Source organism: Panthera uncia, chromosome F1 (assembly GCF_023721935.1).
Source record: "Panthera uncia isolate 11264 chromosome F1, Puncia_PCG_1.0, whole genome shotgun sequence".
In the NCBI taxonomy this organism is placed as follows: Eukaryota; Metazoa; Chordata; class Mammalia; order Carnivora; family Felidae; genus Panthera; species Panthera uncia.
The window spans coordinates 41,530,670-41,557,642 of NC_064813.1; the positions used below are offsets into that span (position 1 = coordinate 41,530,670).

At 53.2% G+C, this 26,973-nt stretch overlaps 1 protein-coding gene across 3 annotated transcripts in view; it reads right to left on the reverse strand.

Annotated features, from left to right (window-relative positions):
• Window positions 1-26,973, reverse strand: part of PIK3C2B (phosphatidylinositol-4-phosphate 3-kinase catalytic subunit type 2 beta) — a 67,943-nt gene that overhangs the window by 8,740 nt on the left and 32,230 nt on the right. For all 3 annotated transcript variants that reach the window (XM_049634448.1, XM_049634447.1, XM_049634449.1), the window contains 22 exons: window positions 26,779-26,842; window positions 24,475-24,621; window positions 23,819-23,852; window positions 22,800-22,995; window positions 21,644-21,766; window positions 17,827-17,994; window positions 17,182-17,293; window positions 15,846-15,988; window positions 14,111-14,299; window positions 12,829-12,922; window positions 12,579-12,673; window positions 11,507-11,687; window positions 10,362-10,469; window positions 9,645-9,737; window positions 8,714-8,843; window positions 7,593-7,729; window positions 4,872-5,041; window positions 3,993-4,149; window positions 3,546-3,655; window positions 2,563-2,764; window positions 2,014-2,138; window positions 127-244 (listed from right to left, as the gene is read on the reverse strand). In XM_049634448.1, the coding sequence (XP_049490405.1) occupies window positions 127-244; window positions 2,014-2,138; window positions 2,563-2,764; window positions 3,546-3,655; window positions 3,993-4,149; window positions 4,872-5,041; window positions 7,593-7,729; window positions 8,714-8,843; window positions 9,645-9,737; window positions 10,362-10,469; window positions 11,507-11,687; window positions 12,579-12,673; window positions 12,829-12,922; window positions 14,111-14,299; window positions 15,846-15,988; window positions 17,182-17,293; window positions 17,827-17,994; window positions 21,644-21,766; window positions 22,800-22,995; window positions 23,819-23,852; window positions 24,475-24,621; window positions 26,779-26,842 (2,896 nt within the window). The remainder of the gene's footprint in view (window positions 1-126; window positions 245-2,013; window positions 2,139-2,562; window positions 2,765-3,545; window positions 3,656-3,992; window positions 4,150-4,871; window positions 5,042-7,592; window positions 7,730-8,713; window positions 8,844-9,644; window positions 9,738-10,361; window positions 10,470-11,506; window positions 11,688-12,578; window positions 12,674-12,828; window positions 12,923-14,110; window positions 14,300-15,845; window positions 15,989-17,181; window positions 17,294-17,826; window positions 17,995-21,643; window positions 21,767-22,799; window positions 22,996-23,818; window positions 23,853-24,474; window positions 24,622-26,778; window positions 26,843-26,973) is intronic.

A 26,973-nucleotide genomic window follows, 5' to 3' on the forward strand; every position in this document is an offset into this window, starting at 1 on the left:
CGCTTCCCTAGTCGCCCCCCCCTTGGAGGCCCCGGCCCCCCCCCCGTCCCCCCCCCCCCCCCCCCCCCCCCCCCCCCAACCAAACCAGACCTTCCCCGAACAGCCCACAAGAGAGAGCCCACTCACCTCGGCCACCTCGGGGGCTGCGTGGGTCAAGTGCCAGATGTAGCGGTTTAACTCCTCCCTCCGCCGCTCGGCCACCGCCTCTCCCCTCGAGCGGCCAATCACGAAGCGACTAGGGAAGCTGGCGAGGCAGGTGGGCCGTGGGAACACCCGGAGGGGCAAGAAGGGAAAAGAGAGGGAAGAGGCGACAGGCTTTAGCCACCTTTCATTGGCATTTTCGGCGACCTGACCCACATGTCTCACTAGCCGGCCCCATTCCTCCCGCAGCTCCCGGGGCCTGCTCCAGCGACACACTCCTTCCCGCAGCATCTCACACCGCAGTTCCAGGGATGCCAGGCAAGAAAACCACGCTGATGGGCAGCGTCCTGTGGCTCCCCGGAAGTGCCTCGGGGGCTCTGGAGGAGCTCGCAGTTTTCCCCATCAGGGTCAAAATTCATTTGAAAAATCATTTTAAAAAACTGTGGTGGGGCGCCTGGGTGGCTCGTCGGTTAAGCGTCCGACTTCAGCTCAGGTCATGATCACACGGTCCGTGGGTTCGAGCCCCGTGTCAGGCTCTGTGCCGACGGCTCAGAGCCTGGAGCCTGTTTCAGATTCTGTGTCTCCCTCTCTCTCTGCTCCTCCCCTGTTCATGCTCTGTCTCTCTCTGTCTCAAAAATAAATAAACGTTAAAAAAAAAAAATTAAAAAAAAAAAAAAAACTGTGGTGACATACACAGAACGTAAAATTTACCATCTTAACCATTTAAAAAAATTTTTTTTAAATTTATTTGTTTTTGAGACAGAGAGAGACAGAGCATGAGCGGGGGAGGGTCAGAGGGAGGGAGACACAGAATCCGAAACAGGCTCGAGGCTCTGAGCTGTCAGCACAGAGCCCGACGAGGGGCTCGAACTCACGGGCTGTGAGATCATGACCTGAGCCGAAGTCGGCCGCTTAACCGACTGAGCCACCCAGGCGCCCCATCTTAACCATTTTTAAGTGTATGGTTCAGTGGCATGAAGCACATTCAGGGAGCTGTGCAGCCATCACCGCGCCCCTCTCCAGAACTCTCATCTCACATGACTGAAACCCTGTACCCATTAAACAACTCCCCATTCCGCTTCCTTCCTCCAAGCCCCGGTAGCCACCATGCTACTTTTGGTCTCTAGGAATCTGGTCACTGCAGGACCTCATATAAGTGGAATATGACACAAGATTTGTCTTTTTTGTGACTGGCTTATTTCACTTGGCGTAAGGTCCTTCAAGGCTCATCCATGTTGTAGCATGTGCCAGAATTTCCTTCTTTTCAAGATTTCATAACATTCTATCGTATGTATATACCAAATTTTGCTTATTTTTCTTTTACTCTTTAAAAGACCAGAAACTTTGAGGGGCTCCTGGGTGACCCAGTCGATCAAGCGTCTGACTTCGGCTCAGGTCATGATCTCACAGCTGGTGAGTTTGAGCCCTGTGTCAGGCTCTGTGCTGACAGTTCAGAGCCTGGAGCCTGCTCTGGCTTCAGGGTCTCCCTCTCTCTCTGTTCCTCCCCCACTTACGCTCTGTCTCTCTCTCTCTCTCTCAAAAATAAATAAACGTTAAAAAAAAAAAAAAGAGAAGAAACTTTGAAACAAAGATTCGGTCAGTCCTCTTAGACCCAGTTTTCTCTCCTTCTGGCAGGTGGGCTCAAGCTTATTTTCAAGACTGGGCTGAGAGAGTCAGGAGATACCGGCCAGCAGGGGGGGCACTTGCCATCACACTGATCACCAGGCCAAGAAAAGCAAACAGATCTTGGAAAGGGTACTTTCAGGATCCTGCAGTACCCCCCAACCCCCCCCCGCCCCCCCCCCCAGCCCTCCGCAGCTCCGGTCTCCCTCCCCAGGATCTCCCTGTGCAGAGAAGAGAGGGGACAGCTACCTGGGCAAGAGGGAAGAAGGAAAGAGCAGCCGCAGCTTATTGTGTAATTCCTGGAACTCTTCAAACGTCCGTTGGATGTAAGTGGCCTCATGAGCATTCTCTCGCATCACCTTCACCACATAAACCTGCAAAGGTCCAAGTCTTAGACAGTACCTGCCAACCCCTGTGCACCCAATGAAGGGAGTAGGTAAGGGAACAGAAGAGGGTGTGTGTGTGTGTGTTGGGGGAATACACTTTCCAGAAGGAAAAGAGCAAAAGTGCCTCCAAAGAAGAAGAGGATAGACATTACACGTGCAGGAATCTGAAAAGCAAAGATTTCCTATACATGTTTCATAGGATCTTTGACCCAGAGGGAATAACCACTCAATTCAGCTCCCTGATTCCAGCAGCCCACTTGGGCACGGGAGAGGGAAGTGGTCTGTGACTGTGTGGCTCCTGGCACGGGATGCTCAGAACTCCAGTGCCCACGTGTGGATGTGAAGAGACAGAATCCCAATATGCTGGGGGCGGTGGGGAGCAAGGCAGGGTCATATTGGAGAAGACACTTACATAGCCCTTGTTGGGGTGGAAAATCTTCTCGTGGCGGCAGAGGAAAACATCACTGATGCGGCCAGAGCTCTTGAGCGTGTGTGTTCGGGGGGCAAAGGAAAGGGTCAGCCGGTCGTCTGAGCCTGTGAATTTCATCTGAGCCAGATTATGGATGAAGAAATTGAGCTTTGTGGCTACACTGCCCAGGCTGGACTCAATCAACCTGTTGGTGCAGGACGATGGGAATGAAAAGATGTAACCATGGACCCAAGTCCCCACTGGCTGGACAGAGCTATCTCAGCGAATATCCTCTGACACCTGAGACCCACACGCAGTTCAGACAGAATCATTTTCCTTGGGTAATATCCTCGTAGAGTGCTTGACCGGCACGTGATCATCTACATGCAATTTATTCATGTGAATCCTGGGGGCTTATCTCCCCTTTCTGCCCTCCTGAGCATCTTTGGATGGTTAAACCAAGGTAGGAAGGAATGAGGGATTCCACCACAGGGTCAGCATGTAAAGGTCTTTATATAGTAGACATCCAGTACAGTGAAGCCTCACCAAGCACCGTTCAATCTAGAGACTTCTGATCAAAAGGAGAGGTTCTATGTTAGAACACATCGTCAAATGTGGGAACATGGAACCATGGAACTCCACGTTTTGATAAACGGAAAGGCTCTGATCCAGAGAGCCGGACCCTAAGGAAAACCCACGATCATCCCGTCAACAAAGTCTTTGACCAGCACCTCGCAAGAACATAAGTAAGAGATTACAATGGCTCTGTAGACAAAGCTCAGCACCAACAACTGAGTCAGAGAAGTCAAGTAACCTCCCTAAAGGCAGAGGCAAAGTCAGGACAACACACGTTGTCGACTCTAAGCTCTGCCATCTGAGCTAAGCCTTTCCTGTCTCCCCAGCCCTACTCCTCCCCATCCTCCTCCAGGCAGCCCGGACATGAACTACTCGGGGTGGGCAGCGCTGTCCTGTGCACAGGGTATTACCTAGTGAAGTAGGTAGTAGCATTGGCCTCTGTGTCCTGAGGCCTCAGAGCATCATACACGTATTTGAGGTCCTCCAGGTCTGAGAGCTCGGGGATCCCACAGGACAACATCTAGGAGAAAAGCAAAGTTGGAGAGAGGGCACCTGGAACAGCCAGGAATTCTTGGTGCTTCTTCCCCTGCTATTTTCTATAGCGAGGCTCCCTAACCCTCTTAGAAGGCGGTAGACAGATGCCGTGGGCAGTGGCTAGAAGGCCACAGGAATGGAGGGGCTGGGACAGGAAGCCAGACACTGCACAGATACCACGGTCACCAGTAGTCTGGGCCCTGCCTTTATCTAGACCTCAGAGAAACAGATCTCCAGAAATCCTCTGAAGCCAGACAGGGGAGTCTTAAAGAAGGTGCCAGATGATAAGAGGGAGGGGTTCAGAGAGAGATGGAACTCCTCACCAGGCCCAGAAGGTTGAGGAAGAGGTGGGTGTGCTTGCGAATGAGGTTGTAGGCTTGGCAGCAAAGGTCAACAAAATCATGGAAGCGGCTGGAAGGCTTGTCACCCCCGTTGATGACATACGCCATATCCGAGGTGAAGACAAAGGGGGCACGGTCCCTGGGCCAAGGGGAACATACAGGTAGAAGGTCAACATGGGGGAGGAAGCCCACCTTGTGGGGTTACATCAGAGAATGATTCCCCTCAACACTTGTGGGAACCTGGGGAGACGGGGCTCTAACTTTATCCTTTTTCTCTTCCTACCTTAATCTTAAAAGATCCCCAGAGGGGCACCTGGGTGGTTCAGTCGGTTGAGCATCTGACTTCGCTTCGGGTCATGACCTCACGGTTCGTGAGTTCGAGCCCCGCATCGGGCTCTGTGCTGACAGCTCAGAGCCTGGCGCCCGCTTCAGATTCTGTGCCTCCCTCTCTCTCTGCCCCTCCCCTGCTTGTGCTCTGTCTCTCTCTCAAAAATAAATAAACGTTAAAAAAAAGAAAAAGAAGTTTTTAAAAAAAGATCCCCAGAGACATCCTTCATTGATTCCCTGTCCGTGAGCTACCAGTATTTTTTCCTGGATATCTAATCGTGTTCCCTTTTGCCGTGGTTTGGGCCCGTTTCCCTTTGCTCGCTCCTCTGCACGGAGGGAGAAGAGCTGGTCCCCACCTTCATCTGCAAGGCCTCGCAAGGACTTGACCTCTGTAGCAGGCTTCCCTTCTCCGGAGCTGCTCAGCTCAGGGACTGAAGTACAGCCCCTTCCGTTACAGGCTTGTGTTCAGTGCTGAACCACTTCTACTGACCTCCCTGCCCTACGCACACAGCCTGGCTTCAGGAGACCACTTACCGCTTGATGTTGCCAAACATCTGTGCGTGGCCCAGGAAGCGGCCAAAATCTATGTGGAACATGTGGCCCGTGGTCTTCAGCATGATATTGTCATTGTGCCGGTCACAGATGCCCAAGACGTACGTGGCCACGCAGCAGCCAGCACAGGAGTAGATGAAGTTCTCCACAGCCTGGGAGGAAGGCAGGCAGATGGGAGGGCAGGACATAAAGCCGGATCCGAGGGACTCCAGGGGCCACAGCCAGACTGAATTCGGCCCTCGTGAGCCCCCACGGCACCTCACACCTGCCCGTTCAGCCTTCATCATGTATGGACATACACACTCAGGCACACAGAAAGTTCTCTCCTGTCTTACAGGGCATAAGGAGACAGAGGGCTTATAAGTATATCTCCGCCACTTGATCTGCAATTCACCTTCTTCTGCACCTTTGTTTCTCCTAGGGACACTGGTTGGAAAGCCCATGAGCTCATCTGGAGCCCAGACTTGACCAGCCCAGACGGAAGAGACCTTGTTAGATAGGAAGACTAATGCTTACGATGTTCCCAAACGGCTGTGACCATCTCGACTCAAGCAGAGCACTGAGGCAGTCAACTCAAGGGTCCATTCCTGACCCTGCTCAGAATCTTCCAGGCTTCCCCCTGCCTCACAGACACCTCCCTTACCCACAGTTACTGGCAGCAGTTCAGCACTAATCTAATTGAAGTCATTTCACACCAAAGAATTGCTGAGCCAGCTCAACACTCCTAGGGGTGTTTTACACTTGAAAATCGGACATCTCTAGTCGGTAAACTGCGTGAGGATATTTTTAAGTTTAAAGCAGGGGGAGAGGGGCTAAGGGGTTCGGTCCACCTTATGTGATCAGGTCAGCCTCCGTCCCCTTATTTGTCTTTCCAAGAGGTAAAAATAACGGAATTAGCACATGGATACCTTTCACCCTATGAATCCTCTTTGTGTGGCTCATAGAATTCCTAAGAAATCAAGAAAGACCCATCAGCAGAGGGTAAAAACTGTCATAGCCAATGAGGAATGTACAGACTTGAGAATGAGAGAAAGCTTTCCAAATAGGGAATGTGTGCTGCACCCCCCCCCCCCCCCGCCGCCGCCAGCCTCTTCCTGCAAACTTCCACTCATCCTCTCATCCTTCAGGGCCTTGAGTCCCAGGCCCTCCCAGTTCCCACAACCCCCCCCACCCCCCCACTGAGCCCCAACAGCCCCACTTGCTATCACTGTTCACTCAATGCTCACTCTTTTCTCTCCCCAGGGTTTTGGGGGTCTTCTCTCCCTGGAGCTTCTTGGCCATCCACAAGGCCTGTTTCAAAACTAGCCACACAGGGGGGTGCCTGGGTGGCTCAGTTGGTTAAGCGTCCAACTCTTGGTTTCAGTTCAGGTCATGATTTCACGGTTGGAGAGTTCGAGCCCCACATTGGGCTTTGCACTGACAGTGCAGAGCCTGCTTGGGATTCTCTCCCTCTCTCTGCCCCTCCCTTCTGCCCTTCCCTTCCTCCCTCTCTCTGTCAAATAAATAAAAACTTAGAAAAATATATTAATAAAAAAAAAAAAAAACTAGCCACCAGAAACTCCTGCCACTTGTCTAATTGAACCAGGTGACTAATCCACAGGAATCTAAGAACAGAAAATCTATAAAATCACAGAATGCGCCTTCTGGAAGAAAAAGACTATTCTTAGGAAAGGGAAATGGATGACTGAAGACAAACCTCTCAAGAAGGAACACAACCCGTCACCTCCCAGTCTGGACCTTTATGTCTATCAGCTTGTTTTCCCGCCACAGATATTCCTTCTACCCCAAATGCATCCTATCTTGACCCACGGTCATAGTGATATGCCCGTGGGTAAGTGACTCAAGTGTCACCACCGGAGTCATGTGGAGTATAACTGCAGGAAATCTCACCAGGTCAAGGGCGCTCTCCTGATTTAAGGGGCTTTCGCTTGAAGGCTGTGGGAAACTCTCTTTGCTGAGTGGCCGGGAGACAAACAGCTCTCAGCTCTTTCCTACTGGAAGTCATCAGAAGAGACCACCGGCACTATTCTAGCAGAAAGCCTAGAAGAGCTGAGAGGCTACCTTTGAAGACTGATTAAACACAAAGACACAGAGTTGGTTTCTCTGTGTATTCTTGCTGTACGTACTTCTATTATGTTTTTTTTGACTTTTTATTACATCGGCCAGAAGAAATCATAATTCCAGCACCAAGCACGGTGCCTCTGCATGGTGGCCATTTAATACCTGAAAAATGTACATTACTAATAAATAGCATATGGGATGGAGGGGCGGGAGGAAAAAACCCATATTGCTCCTCTCCAAGGGTAGAGGATCTGGAATGTGGCAACGTAGAGAGGGTGCGTTTTGAGGAATGGGGAAGGGAACACGTGGCTGGGACATAAGTTATCATAAGAGAGGAGGTATGGTGGATGATACGGTAGGGGCAGGCGGGGCGGGATCACCAAAGGTTTTGTATAGCGGGCTACGGAAGCTGGACTTACCTTTTCAGACACAGGGAAGTGACATGAGCGGTTTATACTTTATTTTAAAAAACACAAGCTCTGACATCAAGCAGAGGATAGCCACAGAAGGGGAAGATAGAAGGATAGAAGGAGAAGCATTCCAGTGGCTCAGGGGACAGATTCTTTCCTCCCGGCACAGCTGAGCCGTCTCCTCTGTGCGTGTGCGCACCCCACCCTGCCTCGCCCCTACCCCCAACCCTACCTTCTCATACTCGTCCTCCCCGGGGTTGTGTTTCTGCAGCCAGTCCGCCAGGGGCCGGTCCTTGAAGGAACCGGTCACCCCGTGCTCCACCTGGATCTTGCGCAGCGTCTCAGCATTGGGGATCATCTCCACCATCCCTGGGAGAGAAAGCACGGGTAGGGCACTCCAGGGCAGAGCGAAGGGGACCGTGGGGAGAGAACCACAGGAGCCTCGCTGGATGCTTCCCTGTAAATTAGGCTCTAGGATATTTGGACAAAGTCTGATAATAAGGGGAAAAGGATAGCACTAGGAGGAATACCATTCCCCAAGCCTCATTGTCCACACTGGGCCCCTGGGACTCTTTGGTCTCCCTTAGAAACAAAAAAAGAGCAGCGGCTATGAACTAACTTTTACTATGGGAATATGCGAATCATGTTCAAGAATAATTATTCATATATACGAATGAACATGTTACATACACACACGTACGAATAGAGAAAGGTATCATGAATTCACACATAACCATCACCCAGCTTCAAAAATTATCAACATTTTGCTAATCTCGTTTCACCTATTTCATCCACCCAACCCTGCTTTTTCCCTCCTTCTTGGAGGTTTTTTTTTTTTCTTTCCTTCTTTAAAGTAAGCCCTGCGCCCAATGTGGGGCTTGAACTCACAACCCTGTGATCAAAAGTTGCATGCTCTACCCACTGAGCCAGACAGGTGCCCCGTGACGAATCCCAGACCTGTCATTTCACTCATAAATATTTCAAGTACAACTAACAAGGGCATAACGACCATGCCATTAGCACATCCAAAAAATTAACGATTATTCTTTACCCTGAGTCAGTCTATATTTGAATTCCCCCCTAGCGTCTCAAAAAAATACCTCTCTATGGTTGGTTGGTTTGAATCAGAACCCAAAGTCTACACAATAGTTTGGCTGTTATGTCTGTCAGTCTGTTTTATTTTATTCCAGTTTCTCGCTCTGCCATGCCTTGCTTTTTTTAATGCCATCCCCACAGCTTCTATTGAAATAATCTTGCCCTTTTTTTTCTTCTGGAGAAGTACACGATTCATGCTGGGGGACGGGCAGAAGGCCAGTAACCAAAGGGGTGCCCTCCACCCACTCCCAAACTGACCTCTCCCCCGGCCAGTGGAGAAGCAGCGGAAAATGACCATGCGCATATCCAGCCCCTCTTGGACCCAGATCTTGCTCATGATGCGAATCATCTGCAGGGTTAGCATGTCCTGGCGAAGGTCGTCCCCGCACTGGAGGAAGAAAATGACCAGAGCTCATCTCCACTGCCTCCCCCGGCTCCCAGATCCCCCAAGAGAACCACATTGGCCCAAACAGTGACAGGGGACCGTCCAGTTTTCCCACCTCCCGTCTCACCTCACACCAGCTCAACCGACCAGAGATGGGTCAGTAATCGCATTTGCCCACGTGATGTTTCGGCCCTTTCTTCAATCCCACATCCCCACCTGAATTCAAATTCCTGATCATCAAGCCTTTTTTAAATTGGAGCATTTATACCTTGGATGTGGAACTTACACACGGCCAATAAGTAAGTTACAAAGTCGCATACATGCATTTCACCTCCCCCTCTAGATTATCTGCTCTCCGACTATCATTTACTCCTCAGCTGTATGGATGCATCCGTCAGAAAGGACCTGAGGGTTCACCTAGTCCAACCTGCACCTGTTATCTTAATTTCCTTTTCAACCTTGCTGTGGTGCAGTGATTCAGCCTCTGCTTGAATGCCCTCGGGTACAAGCAGATCACCACTGCATCCATTCACTGTCGGGACAGCCCTGCCCCCTAGAAAGCTCTTCTTTTGGTACACGGAGCAGCCAGTTGCCTCATTCCACCTGCCAACATTCTGTTCCTAGCCCGCGGCGCCCATGCAGAATTAGTCTATTTCCTTTGTCACCTGATAGTCTTCCACATGTGAAAATGGTAGCACCGGGTAAGAGGATGAGAACTGCCCTGGGGCTCCTGACACCCTTCGACCCCCTTTCTCCCCTTCCCTCTACCACCTTCATCCCCCCAGGCTTGAGAAGTGTCCTCACCTTGAAGATGACACGGATGTTCTCACCCAGGGGATCCACGTTTTGGAAGGAGAGCTTGAGGGGGACGGCGTTGGAGTTGAAGTAGGAACAGTCCTGCCATGGGAGACAGAGTAGTGACGGGGGGGGGGGGGGTCACAAAGGAAAATGGCGTCAGCATCGTGGGTCAAGCTGCTGCCGGTTGGCCTGCTCGTTGTTTGTGCCGGGTTTCTCGGGAGCCCGCACTCCTTCCTTCCACCCCCCGCCCCCACCGCCGCTGGGTCCACTGCCCTGCTTTGGTTAGTTACGGCCTCGGCCCTGACATCCACGCTCCCATCCCTTCGGCAGACAACCTACTAGTACGTGACTCCCATCCATACCTCAGTCTTACTCCTCTGTAAAATGGGGCTCACAACAGTACCAACTTCGTAAGGGGTGCGAGGGTAAAATGGGATAACCAGCGTAAAGCACTCAGAACAGCGTGGGCACAGGGCGGTACTCGGCAGTGACAGAGGACAGCTGCTGTCATTATCACCAGCCTGGACTCAAACGCAGCGTCATCAGCCCCCGACCCAATTCCTCCAGCCTGCGCGGCTGTCAGACAAAAGTCCGTACGTGCGAGGGCCAAGAAGTGGCCCCGATATGCCTTTCTTCCTCCTATCTGTCAATAACCAGGGTGGGAGGGCCTCGCCTCCACGAGCCCTCCCTGCTCCAAGAGCCCCAAACCCACCAGTCACTCACCCTGGGCACGATGCCCTTAACCAGCAGACTAGGGCTGAGTGGCAGGCGGCAGGAGCCGTTGAGGGCAAAGAACTGCCTCACCTCCTCCAGGCCCGTGCGGAGGATCCCCTGAGAGGGAGGGGGGAAAGAGTAGGGGTCAGAGGGGTGCCCGTAAGCTCCCCTAGGAACCAGGCCCCTCCCAGAGGTGGGCGCCGTATAGTGGTGGGTATGAAAACTGCCATCTGAGAAGTGCGGACACCCCCCAGGAGACCATGAAGAAGGAAAAGCACCCCAGCCTGGGGTGTCGTGCCTGGGACAGCGCGTGGGCAGCAAGCCCAGACAGCTACAGAAGCGAGGCAGATGACACAACAGTGTGAGGCAGGCTACAATAACTGAGAGAGCAGGTGCATCTCAAGGGGGTGGTGCTGCTCAGGCTGTTGCCAAGAAAAGCCGGCAATCTGGACTTTAAATTCTCCCAATTTTTATTTTTATTTTTTTTTAAATGTTTATTTATTTTTGAGACAGAGACAGAGCATGAATGGGGGAGGAGCAGACAGAGAGAGGGAGACACAGAATCCGAAGCAGGCTCCAGGCTCTGAGCTGTCAGCACAGAGCCCGACGCGGGGCTCGAACTCACGGACCATGAGATCGTGACCTGGGCCGAAGTCGGGCGCTTAACCGACTGAGCCACCAGGCGCCCCTAAATTCTCCCAATTTTTAAATGTTAGCATCCAAGAACACTGTTGGCCTAACACAGCCTGGTTGTACAAAAACAGATAAAGGTCCCTGCTCTGGGTAGCGGCAGCCCTGAGCTACGCCTCATAGCACAGTGAACAAAGTAGGACTAGATTTCAGCCCACACTTGCCCTCTCTGGCTGAGTGCTCTTGTGCAGTGAACAACTTACACAAATGTGCTTAGCCTTTAAGGCAAGCCATTAAATAAAAATGGAATACTTTGCAGGCCAAACAAAACACATCCATGGGCTGTATCCAGTTTGCAGACTGTCAATTTTGTGGCCTGTAGGTTAGAGGCAGAGGCACCTCCTTCCAGTCCCTAAATCATAGATGGTCAAGTACCATCCTGCTGGCCAGGATTTCTAAGGAGTTAATGACTAGTGACAAAAGCCGGGGACCAGAATGGGTAGAGGCAGCCCCACCCCACTCACCTGCCGTGCAGATGGGGCAGCCTCTCGGACCTGCTGGGCCAGCTTAGCCAGGGTGTTGACAAGCCAGCACTGGCGGTTAAATTCCTCTCTCAGCCCCTTGCCACAGCAGCACAACAAGGCTGCCAGCAGATATTGGTAGCGGATGCTGAACTGAGAGTCCTTGAGGCCATCCTTCAGCAACCTGCAAGGCAAAGGGAGTGGGGAGTCAGGACTGGGGATCAATGGTAAGGGTGTGTAACGGGGGGATGGGGTCAGATCCAGCTCCCTGGAAAACCCACCCCAAAGCTGGGAGGAAAATAGACTCTGCACGCATACAGAAGTGTTCATCAGCATCCCAGTCTGTGTCCACTTTGCCTTTATTAGAGCTCAAAGCCCACCGGCATTTCATTTCTCCTTTATATATATTTTCTAAATGTTTATTTATTTTTGAGAGAGAGAGAGAGAGAGTCGGGGAGGCAGATAGAGGGAGACAGAAGATCCGAAGCGGGCTTTGTGCTGACAGCAGAGAGCCCAATGCGGGGCTCGAACCCACGAACTGTGAGATCACGACCTTAGCTGAAGTTGGACACTTCACCGACTGAGCCACCCAGGCACCCCTCTCCTTTATATTTCTTTTTTTTTTTTTTTAATTTTTTTGAAGTTTTTATTTATTTTTGAGAGACAGAGCGAAATCGGGGGAGGGGCAGAGATAGAGGGGGAGACACAGAATCTGAAACAGGCTCCAGGCTCTGAGCTGACAGCACAGAGCCCGATGCAGGGCTTGAACTCATGAACCACGAGATCGTGACCTGAGCTGAAGTCAGACGCTTAACCAACTGAGCCACCCAGGCACCCCCTTTATATTTCTGCCATGTGTGGGTGGAAGGGAGGGCCAGGGATGATCCTCGCTGTGCCCTTGGGACTGAGACCCCCTTCCCCCCACCAAGGAAAAGGTGCTAGCCCGTGGCCACATAGTAAGTTAGCAACACACGGGGACCCAGACGGCTTAGCTCCCTGCCCTTGCACACCTAAGAGTAACATACTCCCGAGTTAAAGATGCAGGTCTTCCTCCCACCTCCACACACGGTCTTACCAGAAGAAGTAGTGGGTCACTCTCAAGTCCGAGACGGCTCGTTTCAGGAGGAATCGCACCAAGGGGCTGTCCAGGTAGCACTCATACTTCAGGGCCTGTGGAGGGGAATGGGAGTAGGACGATGTATTGACTGTCCTCAGTCTACACCTGCCACTATCCTGGGGACCCTGGGTCCCACAAGGACAATGCAGACTGACTTGGGGCCCGGGGAGGGGATCATCAGAACTGGAGGGAAGGCCGGTCTGCCCACCTGCACGAGCTGCGGCAAGTAGTCGAGGAGTTCAGCATCCGACAGCGAGCCGATCCACTGGACGGCCATCCGACGCACCTCCTGGTCCGGGAAGCTACAAAACAGAGCCCAGCACTCTGACGACCCAGTCGTGGGTGCTGCGACACAGGAGTAAGCAAGCACCCTCACACCTGGGCTTCAGAGACACAGGTGGAGAGAAGGCAAGGCCTCTCGGAATCTGCAATCCTCAGCACCTTGTCTGGAGAGCAACCCTTGAGAATGGCCCTGTCTCCTGGTCAGAGCCGGCATGGGGCCACTGGGGAAACAGGAGGGTGGCCACCATCATTCCTGGTAGGACTTAAAGAAAACCGGACAAGGTCTTCAACCCCATTCCTGAAGATCGTCTCCTTAACTCCCCCTGTGCCAGAAATTCCCATCATCAGAGAGCCCCTGTGTGGATTAAAGCATGATTGCGTCTTCTTGGTACCATCCTTTAATGCAAAACCAGCCAGGCGAAGAATGGAGAATCACAGAGTTTCATATAAGCCAGTACCCCCTTGGCAGAATTTAGTTTAGCAGAGATTAGCAAAAACGTTGCCTCAAAAAGTCCTGAAGGCAAGACACATGGATCGGGTACATTTTAATTACTAAGAGCAGCATGAAAGAAGCCAAGAATACTGGGGACCATCTGGAAAAGGCAGCCCAGGGGTCTGATACTGGGAGGCACATGTCCCCAGAGGACCCTTCGGAGGGAAAGAGGGAGAGAGGACTTTAAAGTTGAACTAGGTGGTAAGGTTTGGGTTACACAGGGGTGTGCGTGCGCCTATCAACAGCAAGCGTACAGGTTAAGGCTCAGGCATTTCCTTGTATGTAAATTTGGCCTCAAAAGAAAAAACAAATACTGAGTTCTAGTTAAATGATATAGATATGCTGGAGTATTTGGGAGGGAAGGAGGATGTCTGCAGCTTAGACTAAAATGTATTACAAAAGAAGATGGATTGATAGTTGGATACGCAATAAAACAAATATAGCAAAGAGTGAAAACGGTCAGAATCTAGGTGGCGGGTCCATGGATGTTCACTGCAAATTTTTCAGTTCTGTAGCATGCTTGAAAAATGTTCACAATAGAATGCTGCGGGGAAATGAGACAAAGAAAAAGCAGAAAAGGAGAAGTGAAAGAGCCCTGAATTTCCTAGCCCACTTTACCATTTTCCCCAGGGCTGGCTCAGGTTAGCAATGGGCAAGGCTAAGCCCCGGCTTCTGGAAGGACACATGGTCAGGAGAGGTGGGTGTTACAACTCACGTGGCATGCAGGAGCCCCAGGGCATCCTGGTGGTTCATGTGGGTCCACTGCTTCAGGAGAGCATAGATGTCGGGCAGGCAAGCCCACTCCCAGCTGGGGGCGCTGGCGAGCACCAGGGGGAGTGAGCTCACCTCTGAGTGGCAATAGTATCTCTTCTCCCACAGGCGCTTCTTGTCAGCATCAGTGAGCCTGCGGTGAGGGTGTTAGGGGAGGAGGTGAGAGAGAACACCTTCAGCCAGAGGGTAGGGTTACTTACTCTCCAAGAGAATGCTACACATTCTCCCATTCAGAGGTCCCCACACTTTGCTGCACATTACAACCACCTGGGGAATTTTGTGAAGTCCCCACTCCTGGGCCACAGGGAACACCAGCTGAGTCAGAACGCCTGGGGAAACCAGGCATCTGGGGAAACCAGGCGTCGGTATTTTCAAAAGATCCCTAGGGGTGCCTGGGTGGCTCAGTCGGTTAAGCGTCCAACTCTTGGTTTCGGCTCAGGTCATGATCTCACGGTTTCGGGAGTTCGAGCCCCGCATTGGGCTCTGTGCTGACAGCATGGAGCCTGCTTGGGATTCTCGCTCTCCCTCTCTCTCTGCCCCTGCCCCGCTCACGTTCTCTCTGTCTCTCTCGAAAATAAATAAATAAATAAATAACATTTCAAGAGATCCCTAGGGTGATTGCAATGCGTGAAGCAAAGATTGGGAACTGGGGCCAGGATCCTTGATCCTGACATTTCGGGACGTCTCTCAGTCAGACAGACAAAGACCAAGGGCACCAAATTTGCTACCCCTCCTGTGGATGCCCTTAGAACATCACTCCCAAGTTGAGCCACCAGAGGGCAGTGGTCCCCACACGTCAGGGTCTGGATGGCTGTGAAGCCTCTGGGGCTTTCCTGGGGCCAGCTGGAGGTTTGATAGAACCCACAGCTAATTAAGCCTTGCCTGAGATCAGGTGTCTAATGGGAGAAAGGAGCAGAGGGGCTAATGAAGCAAGGGGTCAGCAGAGGAGTGGGGGTGGGGAGGGTCTCTAGTCACTCAGCTACTCTGGCTCCCTGGGTGGGACATGAGATGAGCCCTGTCTCCTTGTCCCCCCACCCTCCCCCTACAGACATGCCTTAGGGCCATGCAGGAGCCAGAGAGGTACACGGGGAGAGCAGGCAGGGCGGGAGCCCCATCCTACCAGCAAATCCAGCTCTGGGTTCCTCACCCAACCCCCTCCAATCCTAGTGAGAAAAGCAGCCCCAGGGATGACATCAGCTTGGACTCACTCACCCCTGAGAGCTGCCAGCTTGCCCTGACACCCGATCCTTTTTGGAAAGTGGCAGGGCCAGAGAAATGCAAAGGCTGTGGGTGTGGAAGGGGCAGGAGGAGGCAGGGTGGTGAGGGCGGGAGCCAGCTGCCCCCATGGATACAACAGGTAGTAGACAGCATATCGGGGGCGTGGGGCAAAGCTCTGGTCCTCTGGGCCAGAGGACTGAGTCTGAGCCAGGCCCCCACGGTGGGGATGGGCATTCCTAGATCTAATTTCCTGACCCTGGCCTCTCCATTCTGCCTAGTGTCAGCTCATGAAAAAAAGCCTGGAGATTGCCCTCAGCAGAGCCCTCCCCCTCCTGCTTCCTGCCCAGGGGCAACGCCCACTCCATTCCACCTCCGCTCCCAAGGCAGGAACCTGAGCTGGCAGGTGAGAGGTCGGATAGAACGGAGCCTGAGCCACACATGGGGAAGACCCCAGGACCCACCAGTACAAGGACTCCTTCTGCATGATGTTCTTAAGCACACGCTGGTCTTCCTCCCGGAGGCTGCCAAACTCATAGCGGGGGCTGAACTTGTCTCCAGGGGGGCTGGTGAACTTGATGTCGAAGGCTGAGGTGGGGAAGTCAATCTGGAAGATGGCAACAGAGAAGCGAGGAGAGAGGACAGGCAGGTGAGTGAGGAATGCCACCTCCCGGGTCTCCAGCTTCTCTGTCGCACACGGGGGGTCCTGCCCTTCTCCCCCACCTCCCCTTCCCTGCAGGTTCTTTGTCTATAAAATAATGCTGATGGACTTGGCGGTCCTTAAAGTCCCTTCCGGCAAAACAGTGAGAAAACAGAGAGAGGGAGAAAAATGGGAAACTGAGAAAGAGGGTGGGCTGCGATGTATCCGTGGGGCGGGGGGGGGGGGGGGTGGGGACCGGCCCCAGACCAGAACTTTGAACAGAACTGTCACCAGGTTGAGCCAGCGGGAGCCTCCAAGCCAACGCTAGGGAGCCTTCAGGAGCCCTGGAACCACACTGCTGCCTGATGGGAAGTGGGACCACACGCCCGGTGAGGACCCTACCAACTCTAAACCCTGTGATCCTGAGTCCCCTTGCTCTATGCTACCCGGTGTCCATCCTCCGAAACTGGGTATCAGAGCTGAGTGAGCCAGTTCTCAAAAAGAGTTCTACGTTCCCTCCTTCGACAGATGTTTATTGACCCCTGATATGTGCCAAGCACTGTTCTAGGTCCTGGGCATTGAGTACAGTTAGTTAAGATAGACAAAGATGCCTGCCTCTGGAGCTTCCACTCTCTATCATTCTATTTCATTCTATATCCACTTTGATGTTCCATATTCCATACCAAAGCATCTCGTGATCATAAAAGGGAGCCAGAAGCCGGTAAATAGGCTTTGGGCTTAACCACCCCCTCCTCCTCTCCACAGAGAATGGGTCTACCCCATAGAGCACTGAGGGACTCCCGGAGGGCTTCCCCTCAGGCTCCAAGGGGGAACAGCTCAGATTTAACAGACTCAGCAACATGAGGGTTCAACACTGAGCTCTGGCTGGGGGTGGGTGCTCAGGCCCCTGCCTTCAGGCTCCTTGAAGTCCAAGTTGACCTCCAGGAGACGGCACAGATTCCACAGAACTCTCCCACTCCGGGACTGCCGGTCCAACCACATTCACCCAGCTGCTTTGATCGTATCGCCATCCTGTGCCCAATGGCCCAGCTCTTTCTCTTACCATTCTAGCCCAAACCTGAAGGTAGAAAATATGGAGCTGACTCTTGAGCAGTCCTGAGCAGTGGGTAGGACGGAGGGCCCCGGGGCTGGAGTCTCACCTGCAGGATGACGCTATCTGGCTGGTGGAAATTAGGCGCGCTCCAACGGGCACTGGGGTTTTCCTGTGTTGCTGGCCATAAGCCCAGAAGCTTCCGACCACAGGTCAGGACTCTAGGGAGGATGGAGGGGGGGATAAGCCAACAAATGCAATGGCAAAGGAGGTGGTTTTCCTCCTGCTCCCCCATCCAAAAATCTGCCTTTGAAGCTATCACCCAACTCCTTTCTGTCGTTCTCCCCTTAAGACCATAGGCTTTTCCTTCTTCTAGGTCCTAAAAAAGCACACCCCTCCAGGAAGCCTCTGGATGACCTGGTAGTTGGGATGCCCCATGAAGCAGAGAGCTCGACTAGATGACCTCTAAGGCCCCTCCAATGACAGAGCCGGATAACACATTACTGGAGCACTACATTTCCATGCCACCTCCCGTGCCACCAAGTCCTGCCCAGAAAGCTCTTGGTTACATGAACTGTCCTGGTCTCTAGTCCCGTGCCTTGGTCCCCTCCACCAGGGCCACGGCCCTTTGGGCTCTGTTGGTGAGCCCCAAGTGGCCAACCCTCCCAAGGGGCATTGGTCAGTGCGGCCCCTCTCTCTATCCCCCTCCTTCCTTTCCAAGGCCAAAAACGCCGCTGCCCTGAAAACCACGTACTGCCTGAAATTGAAGAGTGGGGTAGTGACCCAGCCCAGGGCTTCGGGCACACGCCGCTGCTTATTGGCCTCAGAGGAGCTCCCAGGCAGGGGGATGGGCAGAGCATAGAGCGTGGCACACAGCAGGGTCTCCCGAGGCAGCCGGTTCACCTGCACAGGGAAGCAGATCCTAGGGAGAACAGGAAACCAAATCAGGAGGTGCCATCCTGGGGCTTCAAAGGACAGGTGGCCCAGGAAGTCAAGTGGAGGCCGAGAACTTGACCTGTCTCTTGGGATATCAGACGTGCTCCCTGGGGAAGCCTTGCAGAACCAGGACGGGTCCTGAACCAGAGGCAAAACCCCCACGGGGTGCTCCCAGAAGCACAGTATGCTGCTTTTTGCAGCCTCTCAGTACAGTGACGCTGACATCCTGATTCTGAGGCTCCCCATGGTGACCAGACAGAACTTGGGTAGCCAGAGCCACCTCAGAGTCCAGGTGATTGCAGGTTCCATACTATGAGCCATACTCCTTCCCTTGTTTTAGGATTTCTGCAGAGGGTCACCAAGAAGCTGCTCCTTTTGAGAATCCTTCTGCACTGAACAATCCTCATCCCTCATCCCTCCCCCACTCCCCAGGCTGAAAGCAACCAGGAAGAAGCAGCCGTGTGTTCTTTGCCCTCAGGTCACCCTCCTCCAGACAGTCTGTCTGTCCTCTCCTGTCCCCTCTTCTCCCAACCCCCAGGGCACCAGATGGTTTGTTCTCACCCCAAAACATTTTCAAAGCCAAAGGGATAAAGAGAAGAGGCTTCCCAAAGTCCCTGGGGCAGAGGAAGCAAAGTGGCCAGAGATAAGAACTAAGCCACATAAGCCTTGCCACTACCCAAGTCCAGAAGTGCTCTCTGGGGGTGGCCCCGGTCCCGGAATCATGCCCAGCCACTCCCTCCAACTTCAGGATAAGGAGCCAGGGTGGAGTGAGATAGAGAGAGGAGGGAAGCTGTAGAAAGCGAGGGACGACCCACGTTACCTTTTGGGGAAGCTGTCCCTGGGCCAAAGTCCATACTGTCACGCCCTCCCCGCCAGCCAGAGGGCACAGAGGCAGGGCGGCCAACCCAGGGTCGCAGTTTCCTGATCAAGCAGCCTCCCTCCACTGCTACCCCTCACTCCTGCAGGAAAATCTCCACCTAAGTGAGGCACTCCCTCCCACCCACCAAAGACTGGCAGAGCCCTGCTCTGCCCCAGCTGCCTGTACTCGGGGGCCCGCAGCTATAATTAGGGCCCCATCAGCAGCCACGCCAGGCCGGGCTTGGTGGGGGGGGGGGGGGGGGGGGGGAGGCCAGGCAGAGTGCGACTGCTGGGCCTATTTTGAGAGTTAGCTGATCCCTGTGCTTCTGCTACAGGAGTCAGCTGATCCCACAGCAAAGTGGAGAGGGGGCTGGCCCCGACCCCTCTCTCGTCAGCCCGAGAAGAGGCTTCCAGCTTTGCCTCTGGAGGCAAAGGGGAGTGAAGACACCAAAGCCCCGAGCCCTAGAACCAGCCAGAGTCCCCTTCTCCTCAGTGCTGGAGTCTGCCTGGCATTCCCAGACCTCTCCCACGACTGTCATCTGGGGCGGGTCAGGATAACCAGTACAGACTGCAGCCTGAACCTCCTCCCTGCCGGAGAAAGCCCTCTCCCTCCCTCTGCAGCCCTTCCTCAACATCACATCACAAGGGCTGCCTCCTCCAGGAAGGGCTCCTGGGATGTGCCAGTTCCAGTCCTGGTTTTGCCACTTGCAACCTTGGAACGCCTCACATCTCTGCACCTGTTTCCTCATCAGTGGAGAGGAGAACACAGTTTCCCTTGTGTGATGGCTGTCTACGTTGTGTGCTTTTTGCTATGTGACCTGAGGCTTCTGCCCTGGAACTGGGCCATGCAGACAGGATTTGCATGCACAGATACCTCTGTTTATCAGTCACTGTGTAAGTCACTTGGAACAGGGAAACCAGAACGGAGAAGGTTTCCTCAGCTACAAAGATGACAACAGAGAAAAAGAAAGCTTTTATCACGTGCTAGGTATGGTGCCACACGCTTGCAATGTCCCAAAGGGTCTCAAACAGCCCTGTAAGGTAAGCTCTATTATGCCCGAGTTTCCACCTACAGTAAGAAAGGGTGAGTGCGCCCACGCCTGTGCTTTGAACCCTACGCTGTAGTGTCTTCTCCCAAATGCCTTGATCTTGACCAGGAAAGTGCGAAGAGTCTCCATGGGGCACGTGGGTGAGGAGTGCTGAGAGGAAAAGGCTATAGGCAGCAACCAGCCCTTTGGGATTCGAGGCTGAATCCAAGACAGGGAGAGAAAGGAGGCCCACTGAGTAGGCAGGCTGAGGTCGGAGAGGCCAGGATGCCTCCACTCCTGGGTCTAACGGCAATTTTGTGGGGTCTGCCCAGACTGGAGCACCGTATAGCATAACTCTCTGGGCAGTGGTAGTAACTGAGGCCAGAGGGAGGGAAGCGGAAAAGTCCAAAGCCTTTTAAGGCAGCCATCCCCTGCCTCCAAGGAGTCTCTCCTGCCCTGGCAGGTGTTTGATTAAAGCTTTATTTACACTTTTTTTGCTCTCTAAATTCCACATGTGTGAAGACAGAAGAAGGGGTCTGCCCCCCCAAGCTGTTCACCTGTACAATAACCTTCCTCTCCCGGGGTTTGCACAGGCTCTCCATCGACCTATTTTGGCAGCCTTGGCCTCCCCAAGGACCCCATTCAGTCTCTGATCTGCACTCCAAATACTGAAGTTCCAGTTCTGCTCTGCAAATAAGGACTGACACACAGTCAGTCTGGGGAAGTGATGCTGGTGGAGGGGGGGGGCAGCAAACAAGGGGCTTTCTGACAGCGGTTGGGGGGATGCGCAGCACAGAAAAGGCAGGGGGCAGCCAGACACCTGCAGAGTACCATTCAAGGCCGCTCATCTCCATTTCCTTCTTGCTTTGCTTGGCTGACGCCTGACATCCCAATAGCAAATTATTGTTAATAAATGCTGATTAATACTATTTTGTGCTTGTGGTTTCATAGTTATATATATAACCTATCTCATTTCAATGCCACAACTGCCTCTGAATTAGACACATGTCCCCACTTTACAGTTTGAGGCACAGAGAGGCAAAAGGGAACATAGGTCTAGAGACAGATCTAGAAATAGAGCTTTATTCCTGTGGCTCCCAGGCCATTATTCTTTCTTCTGGACGACCTTTCCTTTCCTATCTCGGAGGAAGAAAGCACAGGCCCTGCTCCGCATTCTATGAAAACTTCGGGAAGAAGGAAGAGGATGAGAATCCCTCAGACTAGTTAAACCTTTTAAGGGAGACAAGGTCAAGACAACCAATTATTATTAAAGCTACTAAACTTGTATATGATCCTTTATGGTGTACAGAGAGAGTCCTTGTGGATATTTCTCATTGGAGTCTCATAACAACTTGAGAGGTAGAAATGATAGGTGTCCCCACTTAAAGGTTAAGGAAGTAAGGGCGCCCCAGGTGGCTCAGTCGGTTAAGTGTGGGACTTCACTCGTCCGCTCAGATCATGATCCCAGTTGGTGAGTTCGAGCCCCACACGTGGGCTTGCTTGGGATCCTCTGTCCCTCTCTCTCTCTGCCCCTCTCCCACTCGTGCTCTCCCTCTCTCAAAAATAAACATTAAAAAATAATAAAGGTTTGGGGAGTGGAGAGGCTGCCGGACTTGTTTGGGTAGGGTTAGTGATGGAGCCTGGTCTAATGCAGGGGGTAGGGGCGGGGCGAGGTGGGGACATGCAGGAGGCTGTGTGGGTCTGCAGGGGCCCCGGCCCTGGGGTCTGGGGGGTGGGGGGTGGGCTTACTGCTGGTCCCAGATGATGAGGTGGAAGAGGTACTTGGAGAAGTGAGCCCTTCGCGTGTGCAGGGGGCTGCACAGTTCCCTCCCGCCATGGCTGAGGGAGCAGGAGAGGTAGAAATCTTCATAGCTGCAACAGAAAGAGAGCAAGGACACTCAGCTCCCAAACCCCATCTAAGTCACCCGACCTCTGCCAAGCTCCATTTCTCCTGCTAAAACTCCTCCCTGGCCCCTGGGGTCACGGGACAGGACAGCCAAATTGGATTTGCGAAAGCGTGCTCCAGGAGAAGCAACTCGATCTGGGTCCCTCCGCCCAGCTTCAGGCTCCACGCTGGGCCCTCGGTTTTCCTCCCTTCTTTATGGGGACTAGCCGTGCAGCTTCCTCCTTACAGTCGGATGCAGCCCATGGGGTGTCTGCGCACAGAGGCGCATGCGCAGGTGACCAGGGTGGGGGATGAAATCGACATATGCCGAAGTGAATGCCAACACATGGGGGTCCCTGTGGCTCGTGACAGGTGCCTGACAGAAGAGGTCAGAGAAGGCCCCGGTTTCCCAGGCTGCCTCCTTTGTTCTTCGCCAATCGCCCAGAGGAATACATTAAGTGAGGAACAAAGAGAGAGGGGGAAGGGAGAGGGAGGGGGGTCCGGAAAGGGTGGGGGTGGAGCCAAATGCCTTTTCCCCTAGGCCCTGGATGCAGGGGACCAGGCAGAGGAGCTGAGGATTACCACAAGACCGACCCCCTCCACCCACCCCTGCAGGCCTAGGGAACTCCCCACAAAGGGTCATCTCCCACCTCCCCACCCCCTCCCATTGTGCATCTGCAAGGGAGTGCAGTCATTGGCCTTGGGGCATGCACTCTATCTGGGAAGCGGCCATCTGTCGCAGTGTCTCCATCAGCTGGCCTTGGATAAATGGGGGGCAGGGATGCCGATGCAACCAGCACCAACCAGCAAAGAGCGGGCACAGCAGGATCGGGTCCATCTCAATCCATCTTGCTGCAGCCTCTTCTCCACACCCCCACTGGGGGACCTCTGTCTCTCCTGGGGATGTCCCAACCCACACCCCGCTCAGCCGAGGTGCACCACATGCCTCAGACCATAAACTCAGGATGCGAGCAGACGGGAGAAGCCACCTGCAAGTCAAACTCAGCCCGCTGGGCTCACCTGGTGGCCCAGGTGATGGGGATGCGGTGGGTGGCATAGACGGTGAAGGCCAGGGGCCCGGTGAAGTGGCAGGCTTCCTGGACCAGATCGTGCTTGCGGCTCCCGGGCACGGCTGTCTGGAAGTCGGCATTGAAAGTGCTGCAGTAGAGCTCCACCAGATCCAAGATGGCAGCTGTTAGAGCTTCCACGACCTTCTCTGTGAAAGGAAGGGGTCAGAAGGAAAGGTCACGAGGCCTCAACAAGCCCCATCTTGTTGCCATGGCACTGGCTAGGTAGCCCCCAAATGCCAGTCGGTTTCTAACAGCCCTGACAAGGTTCACCCATCCGTGGTGAAATGAGAGGAAAAAAGCAGGAGCTTCTCATAAAATGACGCTCAACGTCAAACCTTCTCCTTATTTTTACGTATTGCTACTTATTTTGTGTTAAATGTCCTTTCTTCTGGGAAATAGCAGGAATGATTATTGCCAACAACTTTAAAAGTCGTTGCCTGGCAAAATAAAAGCTGACAGCTTCTACGTTGGTCCCCAAAACAGTGCTTTGTGGGACACGTTATTAGTTCATGAAATCCAAAAGACTGGGAATCATTGACCAAGAATCCCGGAGATACGGACTTGAAAGACTCCAGGTAAAAAATTCCTTATTACCCCCCTCCCCCCCCGCGCCCCTCCATTCTGAGTTCCAAAGGCAAGAGTTATGGAGAATAATGGCAACCAACCCAAGTGAGAGTTCTCTCATCGGGAGCCCAGGGCTAACTTTGCCTCATCCTATCCTCACCACCATCTCCCAGGGACACCACAGGAATAACTGGTAAAAATAACGAGGAAACATTTTGTGGAAAGAAATGTGCTCTCCAGCTGGAACACACACACACACACACACACACACACACACGCACGCACACACACACAGAGGCAGATCTGGACTCATAAATCAAGGGGACCAAGGGAGAAAAAGGAATCTGGGCAGAGGCTTGTTTTCAGCCACCCCTACTGAATGAAGACAGAGAACAGTTCCCTTACCTCGGTTTTCCCTCACAGCCAAGACACTGGGATCCTATTGGGGAAAAGGAGAGGGAGGGGAGCTTCAGGGCTGTGGCCTTTTCCGGCACAGCTGGAAGAAGGGCTTTTCAACAGCTGTGCTCATCTGGACGGGACTGGACTGTAATTGGAGGAGCAGAGACTCCCCGGGGGAGACAGCGTCATGGTTTGTACCAGAGCCATGCGACGGACGGAGTGAGCCAGGCCAAGGATAAAATCCACCCAAACGAGACACTCCAACCCTCAGGCTGCTCCACTCCAGTTCACAGTGCCTGTCTGCGAGGCACAGGGCCCCCAGTGGGGAGTCGTGGAGCCAGGAAGAAGCCAGAAAGAAGAAAGCCAGGAAGAAGCCAGGGGAAGGTTTGGGTCTTGCACCCTGGCGGGTATGCAAAGTGCCAGGCGAAGCCTGGGTGATTATGAATAAAGCCTTTGGGCTGAGCTCCTGGCAGTTAATCCGGGGGGCAGACCCTAGCCCACCCTCACCTTCAGGAAGAAGGGATACAAGACCTCATGTGGCTCAACTACAAACATGAAAGATGGAGGTGGAGAGAAGACCTTTTTAGTAAGTGGGCACCTAAATCACCTCGTTACTTGTGAATACTGCTCTCCTCGTTCCCCACACTCTGGGTCCCCGTTACCTTCTGGATTTTAGGCTGCATGCGGGAGGGGCAGGGGGGCAGCTGGTTGAGGGCGTTGGTGATCTCAGGGGTCTCTACGGCGGCTAGGGCGTTGCAGATGGCCTTGACGGACTGGACCACCCTGTCGGCCTTCAGTGGGAAGTCCCCCTGTGGGAGGCGGCCCAGTGAGGCTGGCAGGCGAGCACCCCAGCACCCACCCTGTTGAGGGGAATGGGTTGGGAGGAGCGGGGGTTCACGACCCTCAGGAGTAACTAGTGGACTCCCATGCTTTATTTTCAAACATCCGGAGTTAGCGAACTGTCAATCCTGTTGAATTAAGTGAGCCACGCCCACACTCCCGGCTTCTTCCAGCCACCCTCCCTGAACGGCCTCTTATTCCCAGATCCCCTCTGGCAGCTACTATATAAACACGTAACACAAACACATCCCCCAGAGACATGCAGTTTTAATAAAACCAATCCATAGGAAACAGCAAGGAAGCCAGGGACCATATTCAGGCCCCTTTGCCTATGCAGCCTATGTCTCACGCTGTCCCCTAGAGCTTCCGGGGGATCTCATCTCAGCGCCACAGACAGGCCATGCCCCTGTGCTCCTCTCTGCACCTGGGCTCCCGCAGTCTCCTCACTGGGAATCCCCTCACTTATCCTGCCCTGATTACCTGCATAAGTTCAAGTCACCGACCAGCGAAAATCAGCCTCCTTCCCAGAGTCCTCCTTGGTCGGTCCTCCTATCACTCTCCAAGAGCCCTTGACGAATTCATTACCATCCTGTTTTGTCTACCAATAGCTTTACAGTTTTTTAACAGGCTTATTTATTTTTGAGAGAGAGAGAGAGAGAGAGCGTGCGCGCCCAAGCGTGCAAGCAGGGGGGCACAGAGAGAGGTGGAGACAGAGGATCCAAGCAGGCTCTGAGCTAATAGCAGCGAGCCCGACTTGGAGCTTGAACTCATGAACCGTGAGATTATGACCTGAGCCGAAGCCGGACACTCAACTAGGTGAGCCACCCAGGTGCCCCAACAAATAGTTTTATATTACTATTTCCTTTTTTTTAAATTTTTTTAAATGGTTATTTATTTTTTAGAGAGAGGGAGAGAGAGAGAGACAGCAAGTGAGTGGGGAGGGGCAGAGAGAGAGAGACACACACACAGAACCCGCAGCTCAGAGGACAGGACCCCAACTCACGCACCGCGAGATCGTGACCTGAGCTGAAGTCGGACACTTAACCCACTGAGCCACCCAGGCGCCCCACTATTCCATTTTTCTAGCAGGAACACAAACTCCCCGAAGGCTAAGATGATCCTTAGGCTTCTCTACCCATAGCGGCCACTAAGGTAGGACCAGACTGGTACACAAGAGGTGTTCAGAGACCTTTGCCCTCATCACAGTAAACGTTCGAGCAGAGGTTGATAGAGAAGGGATCCTGGTGGTGGGTAGAGGACGGAGCTAGATGGAATGCTCAACTCCCCCAAAACGAAGAGTCTGAGGTCCACTATTAACTGGATCAATGAAACAGGGATTGGTTGTGAAGATCGTTGTCTGTTTTTTGTCTTGTTTTTTAATTTTTTTAACATTTATTTATTACTGAGAGACAGAGAGACACAGAGCGTGAGCAGGGGAGGGGTAGAGAGAGGGGGAGACGTAGAATCTGAAGCAGGCTCCAGGCTCTGAGCTGTCAGCACAGAGGCCGACACGGGGCTCGAACTCACGAGCTGTGAGATCGTGACCTGAGCCGAAGTCGGTTGCTCAACCGACTGAGCCAGCCAGGCACCCCTGTTTTGTTTTGTTTTTAAGCTCCATGACATTTAGGGCAGATGTTTGTTCTCATGATTTTAAGGGTTAAAACTCCATGAGAATCCAAGTGAGGAGAATCCTGGCCCTACCCTACCTTTGAGACCCTTCACCTCCTGATAGTTTTCTACCTGCGACACCAGCACATCAGACTGTCTCAAATCTGAGGTTCCTGAGCATTGCTCACAGGAAGTACACTCCGGTGCACATTCAAGTACAGTAGCTGACAACTCTATGCCCCTTAGCCCTGGAGACGCTACTCCAGAGACAGGGATCAGGGCACGGTTCTTGGCCTATTCCTACAGGGGAGCAGAACCCCTGTAAACACACTTGCCAGCTGCCCAACAGCCAGCGGTCTTGGTTTGCCCAGGGGCTAGGGGAATGGCAAGAAGTGCCCTGCTGACAGATTTTCAGTGTCTGCTCCAGATCCCATTAGGGCTGGAGGAACCCAGGAGGACTTTGGGAAAGGAGGGGAGGAGCTTTGGGCAGCTGGGCCAGCCCCGGGATTTATACTCACATCAGCCAGCAGGAAAGCATCAACTTCGTTGTGGTATGTGTCGAACAGAAGACTCAGGGCCTGCCTGGGGAGTTGGGGACAGGGAAAAGTCACAGGAGAGGTCAGGACAGACCCGGTGTACTGGAAGACCTCTTCTCTCCCTCCCTTCCCACAACTCAGGCTTCAGACTCTAGTTTAAAGGGGTTCCCACTCTTT